The following is an 8447-nucleotide window of genomic DNA, read 5'->3' on the forward strand; positions in this document are numbered from 1 at the left end:
AATTTGGTATCGTTTCGATATGTAATCGGTATAAAATTATCAGTGAGGTATGTCCTTTTTATGCCTAACAGCGCGTCTCAAATGAGACCGGGCGTGTTTCAGTAGCCACATGCGGCTAGTTCCTGACACAGTGAGCCACGTAGCTCTAAAGACCTGACCTCCATCTCCCTCTTTACAAAAGTTGTTTTCACCTTGACATTTTAACTTATTTGGGGCCATAATAAAATAATTTAAAACAGGCTCGTCAAATGGTAGGCAGTGATACCTTTTAATGAAGGCATGGTGCGTCAAAACAAAGAGGTAAAATAAAAGAGAGATTGGAGTTAAAATGATTTATCTAAATAAAATCTGCCTTCCTTCCAGTTTATTACTTTAAAACAAACTTATTTTTGATGAGAACACATGCTGTCAAACGTATCTGTCAAGTGTAACAGAAAAGGCAGATTTCATGGGATATCGCTCTTTGGGGGATGCGGTTTGGAATGACGTCAGTGTTAATAAAATTCCCATGCGCTTCTAAAAAATGAGAAACCGGAAACAGTGGACAGATTCTTTCTTCTTTCTTCATCTCGTTTTGTTCCTCCCAGCTGCAGGATGAAATGAGAGAAAATTAGCAATCATAGAGCCGTAACCACCAACGGTGACTTTCCAAACCTATGAAAACAGCCCTATATATACCTGCTACGTCCGTGGGCTATTTCTCAACGAGGAGAGAACACAGTTTCCTCTTGTAACCTGCACCCTTGTGCCTGGGGTGCTCCTGCGGCCCATGGCTTCGATCACGTGCTCCCACCAACCTGGCCTCCCTCTTGCCTAATACCATCAATGCTTTTTTCTTTCCCTCGAGAGGATTCTGGGATTTAAGAAAATCACTTCACCTTAAAAGCCTATGCTCATTCCACAAACGATACTCCCTTACCCTCCCAGACCCTTGATTCTCCGTATCTACCATACGAGAAACGGGCTGTTATTGTAAAATACACAGCTTTGAAAACGCAAAAAAGAAAAAAAAAATCAAATGTTAATCATTTAGATATATTCAAAGACAAGATATACTTCAAGACTTAATTACCAATTCAGTGATAAGTAATAGCCATACTATGACTAAGTTTCTTTGGACTGTCACATAAAATACAAAAGTCCACACCCGAATACTTAGGTATTAATCATTAAATGCAGTGCTACTTGAAATTCTGAACTTTTTGCCATTTGCATGTAATCACATTCGAAAGGGTATAGTCTCCTAGTTAGTACAAGGGGGTACATTTCCATGGCCAAGTAATGAATGCCCAAGTAGGAAACAGCCCAGCCACTTTAGCTGCTGCTTCGGCTGTTTTCTAAACAAAGACTGGTCTCAGTTACTGATACGTTTACCATTTGTTAGTAGTCTTATAGGTAGAGGACAAAAGAGCTCACAAGAACGAATGGGGAGCCATGAAATAGATTTCAAAATATACTGTGATTTCTATTACTAGGTACCTGAGTGTTGTGTTAACATTCTAAGTAGGTAGAACGGAACGTCTGAATTCATTTTAAACAAACTTATTAATTTATTGGGAGAATTAAGAAAAAAAAAAAACAACAACCCGGTCAGTAACAGGTAAATGTCAGGAATGGTTGGGTGATAGGTGGAGCTATACGGATACCTGGATTTTTTGGGCCTGTTCTGTGGTGGGTCCAAATGCTTTTCAGTGAGATCCTTCTTGTTGTCTGTTAAACGTCTCTTCTTCCCCGCTCTCCGAGACTTGCGCCTCCTTATCAGAGTTTTCCTGCTGATAGTTTGTTGTTCCTTTGGTGAAGAATAATACAGACTTTGGAGCAGACATTCACAGGAAGAAATACCGTGATGCATAAGGAAGAGTGACGTCTAGTAGAGTACCCGCAGGAGAAGCGGGAGGATAGAAGGAACGAAGAGAAGAGCTGGGGCCCTTCCTCCTGGTTGATACAGCCCTTCCATGGCCCTCACCCTTCTGCTGCTTGGTCACTTTCACAGTGACATTCTTTCTTTCCAGTCAAGCTGCCACCCTGCGCTGCTATTCTAACTGGCCCTCCGGAGAAGAAGGGATCAGAATCATCAAGTGTCTGCTGCATTGTGTGTGTTCTTGTCAGAGATTTCTTGCAACCATGTTTTGCCTCAACTCCAAATTCTCCCATGAAGCTCATTAGTCCCTCAATGCCTGAATATTTCAGTTTTCCCAAGTGCTCCCACGTCAGTTCATAACGATTGGGGATGAACGTTCTAAAACTTGGCATTTTTAACAGCCGTGGACAAAAATGAGGTGTGCCCCTGGCTCGCTCTATTCCTTCCGGCTGCACCCCCGTCTCGCCCTCTTGCGCACCCCTCCCACCCCTTGTACACCGCTGAACTGCAGACCCCTCCCGCCCCCTGCACCCCCATCTGCGCTGACCCGCACAGCCCCGCCCGCCCTCCTGCACATCCTCCCACCCTCCTGCACCTGCACCTACCCCGTGCAGACCTCCACCTACCCCGCGGCCTTCGGCTGTCTTAGCCGCGGCTGCCAGAAGGCGGCACGTTTCCTTCTCAAAGCCACTGGTAGCTACGGCACGGGGCTCCCACCCGGGCCCTCGGCCTTCAGTCTGGGGGCGCCCCCAACCTCGGCTTCTGTGCCCGGGCGCCCGCATCCGCCCACAGCCCCGGCCCCTGGGACGCGAGGGTCCCCCTCACCCTCTGTGGCTGCCGGCTCCTCCTCGTCAGGCTCCTCCGCGGTCTCCCAGGTAGCCTCCTCCTCTGACGACGACGATGAGCCCTGGGACTCGTGGGCCGCGGTCGCCGCTGGGGGCGCAGGGGGAACGTTGAGCTGCAGAGGCCGGGGCCGCACGAGGACGTGGTTGTTGTAGTGGACGAGGTGTAGCAGCGAATGCACCAGGTCCAGGAACGTAAAGCGGAAGCCCACCATTGGGAAATGGTGGGCGTCCACAATTACGTCCCCGGCGGCCTCCGGCTCTTCCGCCCCGTCCTCGTCTGCCGGCCCGAAGTCCGAGTCCTCGCCCGCCTCGAAGGCGTTCCCGCCCTCGGGGCCCACCGCCTCCTCCCTGAGGCCTTCCGCAGGCGCAGCCGAAACGGCAGCCTCGGCAGGGTGGGGCCCGGAGTCCCCGGCCGCTCCGTCTCCGCCATCGGCCGCTCCGTCTCCGCCACTGGCCGCTCTGTCTCCACCGCCGGCCGCTCCGTCTCCGCCATCGGCCGCTCCGTCTCCGCCGCCAGCCGCTCCGTCTGCTCTATCGGCCGCTCCGTCTCCACCGCCGGCCACTCTGTTGCCCATGGCCATCATGTCTCCACCACCGGCCACTCCGTCTCCAGCCACTCCGTCTCCGCCATCGGCCGCTCTGTCTCCGCCACCGGCTGCTCCGTCTCCTCCATCGGCCGCTCCGTCTCCACCACCGGCCACTCTGTTTCCAGCCACTCGGTCTCCGCCATCGGCCGCTCCGTCTCCTCCATCGGCCGCTCCGTCTCCACCGCCGGCCGCTCCGTCTCCGCCCGCTCTGTCGCCCATGGCCATCAGGTCTCCACCGCCGGCCACTCCGTCTCCAGCCACTCCGTCTCCGCCTCCGGCCACTCCGCCTCCGGCCACTCTGTTGCCCATGGCCACCACGTCTCCGCCTCCGGCCCCTCCGTCTCCGTCTCCGCCTCCGCCTCCGGCCCCTCCGTCTCCACCTCTGGCCACCTCGTCTCCACCGGCCACTCCTGCTCCGACCACCCAGTCTCCGCCGGCCACTTCGTTTCCGGCCTCCCCGTCTCCGCCGGCCTCTCCATCTCCGGCCCCCCAGTTTCCGCCGGCCGCTCCGTCTCCACCTCCGGCCGCCCAGTCTCCTCCAGCCACTCCACCCCCACCCACCCAATCCCCGCCGGCCACTCTGTCTTCGTCTCCGGCCTCCCAGTCTCCATCTCCGGCCACCCATTCTCCGCCGGCCACTCCACCTCCGCCCACCCGATCTCCGCCGGCCACTCTGTCCTCGTCTCCGGCCTCCCGGTCTCCATCTCCGGCTACTGCCTCTCCGTTTCCAGCCACCCGTTCTCGGTCTCCGGCCACCCCGTCGCCACCGACCGCTTCGTCTCCGGCCATCCCATCGCCACCAGCCACTCCGTCTCCAGCGGCCACCCCATCGCCCCTGGCTACTCCATCACTGCCGGCCCCCGCCTCGCCGCCGGCCACCTCGTTGGCCCCTCCGGCCGCCGGGGCCCCCGCCTCATCCATGGGGCTCTCCTGGCCACCCGGGGCCTGGCCTCCATCTCCGGAGGCGGACATGGCACCAGGGAGTACCTCACCGGGGAGGCGACAGACGGGGCTGCGGTGACGCCAGAGGCTGCCCGCTGCCGTCGACGGGAGGCCGAGGGCAACGGGGCCCGGCGTGAGGTGGCCGCCGAGGGGGACAGCAGTCGGTGGCGGTGCCCGAGGAGGCCCCGGACGGGAAGGGCAGGGGGCGGTCGTGGGGAGCGGCCCACCCAGGCCTCCCCTCGGGCGACGCTGGCCGCGGCGGGTGAGGCCACCGGCCGCAGGACGGTGGGCGGGGCCGGAGGCGTCAACAATGGGCCACGTGCCCTCCTCTTGAGCTCCACCCTCATTCGTCCAGACGCAAAGAGTGACGTGCTCGGCGTCCAATGAATGACCGAGGCCCCTAGGGGTTGCTCCCACTTTACCTCCCTGTTTGTTCTTTGAGGCCTTAGGGTCTTGCCATTACTTTCGGGTCTGCGCAACTCCTGTCCTTTAAGTTTTACCATTGTCTGAAAAACTATAGTGGTCTAATAGTGAGACACTTTGGGCTATGTGAACTGTAAGGTGTTTCTTGATTTCCACCTGGTAATGACTCATGCAAGTAGGGACAGAGTCATAAAAATAGTATATAGCTCAGACCCCAGGAGTAGTAAAAATCTCCCAAGAAGAAAGAGAGAAGAAGTTGGACAACTTAACATGGTTAAAGCTACTTGGAAAGTAGACAAAATTGACATGGATGCAGTGTGGAAGGGACATGTGGGTGGCTCAGTCATTTAAGCATCTGACTTTGGCTTAGGTCATGATCTCAAATTGGTGGGTTGGTGGGTTCCAGCCCTGCATTGGGCAATTCACTGGCAGCAGGGAGCCTGCTTGGGATTCTCTCTCTGCCCTTCCCCCACTTGTGCTCTCTCTCTCAAAAATAAATAAATAAACTTAAAAAAAAGAACTGAGTGTTGAAGAATTGGTGAATGAGAGGAACTAGAAGGTATTATAATGAACCCTGACAAATTTATTGCAGCACCCCAAAGAATGAACAAAAGGGAGATACTACTTTTCCAGGACCAAGTCATCTCCTAAGAGCTAATAAGCATGAAAAACTTTAAAAGGGTAAGCATCCAGGTTGCCTGGGTGGGTCAGTCAGTTAAGTGGTGGGCTCAGGTCATGATCCCCTCCAGATCTGTACATTGGAGCCTTGCATCAGGCTCTGTGCTGAGAGCTTAGAGCCTGGAGCCTGCTTTGGATTCTGTGTCTCCCTCTCTCTCTGCCCCTACCCTGCTCATGCTCTTTCTCAAAAATGAATAAACATTACAATTTATTTTTTAAATAAAAGCATAGGCTTCCTAGGATGTTTTTGAGGCAACAGTCCAAGACTTTTGATTTCAAAATCCACTTAATCAAGACCTCCAGCATAAGTAATTCTGAAAATCATGGAGAAATTTACTGCTATTTTCTACTCACTCTGGTAAAAAAAAAAGTTTTGTAATACTAAAAAAGTCTTTTGAAAAAAATAGCAAATAATATTTTGGTGTTTAATACCAATAAATCCTATCAAGTTTAGGAGGGATGTTTTCCTTTCATCAACCCAGCAAAATTTCAATGTTCTTATTTTTCTTCTAGTCCCCACCTCAATAATAGAGCATGGTGCTATCATAAATCATTGGTTTAAATCTGGAAGGCAATGTAGAAAATTTCTAATTTGTAATCCTCACTATAAAGAGAGCAAAAGTGAGGCAGAATCCCAGTCTGAGGTACAGATTTGGTTTTAACATTTAGCCCCTGATGTGATCTTAAGAAGGGTACTTACCATTTCTCTGCCTCAGTTTATCATTTGTGAAGTTAGAGTCATCATTACCTACATCTTACAATGTTGCTCTAAGAATAAAATAAGATAATGGAGTAAATGCCCTTCTTTTTACTGTGACGTTTTATATATATACAAGGTATTATTGTATCACTAGTAACCTTTCCATTCTTGAACCACTGGAGAGAAACTATTGGGTAGTTTCTCAGGCCTTCAGAGAGAATCATCTAATCCAAAACCAAAATATAGTTGTTTCCAGATATATAGAGTTACACACTTCCTCCCTGGTTGAATTCATACCCTGCCTTCAGTCAAGATTTCAGTGAAATTGGTAGACGGAATGAGATAGGATTATATTTAGGATATTAACCATCTGTTGAAAATATGTCCCTGGTTTCATTTTGTCTTCTAAGTTGGTTATATTTCTAAGCACACAATTTTTCATTTTTATGTTACAAAATCTGGTAATTTTTTTATGTTGTTTTTTTTTTTTTTTGGAGAGCATGTGCGAGTTGGGGAGAGGAGCAGAGGGGGAGAGAGTGAGAATCTTAAGCAGGCTCCACCTTCAGCGTGGATGCAAGGCTCAATCCCACAACCCTGGGATCATGACCTGAGCCAAAATCAAGCATCAGACACTCAACCAACTGAGCCACCCAGTACCCCATGATTTTAACACCATTCTAAGTTTGCAAATCTTTTGTTATCTAGAGAAAAATTTTATATTTTCTTCTTTTTGAAAATCTTTTGAATGTTTACATTTAACTCCTTAATCCATGTGGAATTAATACTGACACATAGCATAAGATTAAAATATCGGTTATTTTTAAATTTTAAACAGCTCACCTATAGCACTATTTGTTGAGTGCTTCCATAATGATGTGTGGCCATGTGCCATTTAGCACTTTCCATAAAGGTAGAAGAGATGCAAGAGAAAATGCATATTCTTCCAAAATTTCATAGCTGGAAAGGCCTTTAGATATTGAAGCTAAGTCTATTCGTTTTTAGATGGGGAAATTAAGGCCTAGAGCAGGTAACTAGCTTCCCCAAGGTCGTGCAACTTGATGGAGGAGCCACAACTAGATCCAGTCTCATGACCTTTAATCTGAAGTCCAAACAGGACTACTTCTTATATATGCAGCTTCAGGAGAAACTTGACAGCAGAAGGTTAATTAACCATGTGCAAAGTAAATGGCCATGAGTTGAGGCTCTTGGAAAGTTCCAGACCAGCCCTCCTGATCCCCAACCAGCAAGTTTTTACTAGACACCTTCATATAATGTTTCTTGCAAGACCTTGCAAAGGACGGAGAAGCAAGTGCCATCATCTCTGGTTGCATAACACACTGTATTTGGGAGAAAGGACTACATGTTGAAAATGAAAAAGAAGAGCAGCCTCTGACATTCAGAGCTGGACTGGAACTCATGCTAGGCCATTTTATTCTCCTGTTGGACATAATCAATATCAGAACACCAATATCAGACAAGATCAGAGACCATGATGAAAGACAAAACAAGGCCATTTTATAATTTTAAGCAGAGACAAAAATAAGGTCACAGAATGTTAACATCTTCCTCTTGGCTAAAATGGATATCTACCACTTCTTTGCCAGTTACAACTTTATCCTGATTCTCGTCTCCCCACCTTACAGATAAGATTTATTGAAATACCAATCATAGAACTGTCCCTACTTTGTAATAGCATCTTATCTAGAGCAAGCCCCTGTTTCCTTCAAAACTTCCCAAAATAATCCAGCCCAATCCCAATTCTTGTAATAGGTTCTTATACTTCTTACTGTGCAGCACCACACAGTTCACCATGGTGTGTGTTTCTTCACTGCAGTGAGTATTAAGCGCCCTTGTTCAATTACAGGTATGTCCTTGTTGTCTTTGGATTGATGATGAAAAACATTTCCATATTTACATTGTAATATATTGACTCAGCCAAGTGAGTCAGGAGGCCTCAGCAAAGGCTTCCCAGAGGAGGGAAGACTTGGATTCAAAAGATGGGCATCATGCCCTGACTGAGAAGGACAGTAAAGGCAGGACATTGTCTCCACGTGGCCCTTGTTCAAATGCACTCACAACCTCGGAGGGTCCTTGGCTCTAAGAAAAGCCTGAGCCTTGGGGGTAGGGAAAGGAAGCAGATGTCGCTTCCGGCCAGAGGGCAGACCTAGATGGCCTCTCGTGTGATGGAAGTCGTCTGGTGAGGAAGGCGTGGAAGAGGACACTCCCATTTCCTACCAGGTGCCATGACCAGGGCTGCCTCCACTGTTACATAGCAGAGACAAAGCTCCCGGGTAGATGGTTTTTCATGTGAAATCAGAGTATTCCTGCTTTCTTTACCTCCATGCTGTCTCCATCTAATCTTTTTTCAAAACTTTCAACAGGATCATCACTATTCACTTTAAAGAAGATAG

At 49.4% G+C, this 8447-nt stretch overlaps 1 protein-coding gene across 1 annotated transcript; it reads right to left on the reverse strand.

Annotated features, from left to right (window-relative positions):
• Positions 1 to 249: 249 nt before the first annotated feature.
• Positions 250 to 7355, reverse strand: LOC125931376 (uncharacterized). The gene is made up of 5 exons (XM_049643284.1): positions 7278 to 7355; positions 3291 to 4679; positions 2687 to 3209; positions 1647 to 1789; positions 250 to 587 (listed from the first exon to the last, which is right to left on the reverse strand). Exons 1-4 carry the CDS (start codon positions 7353 to 7355, stop codon positions 1689 to 1691), a joined length of 2091 nt encoding a protein of 696 aa, XP_049499241.1. The 3' UTR covers positions 250 to 587; positions 1647 to 1688.
• Positions 7356 to 8447: the final 1092 nt, after the last annotated feature.

The sequence above is a fragment of the Panthera uncia genome, chromosome X (genome assembly GCF_023721935.1).
Source record: "Panthera uncia isolate 11264 chromosome X, Puncia_PCG_1.0, whole genome shotgun sequence".
NCBI classification, from domain to species: domain Eukaryota; kingdom Metazoa; phylum Chordata; class Mammalia; order Carnivora; family Felidae; genus Panthera; species Panthera uncia.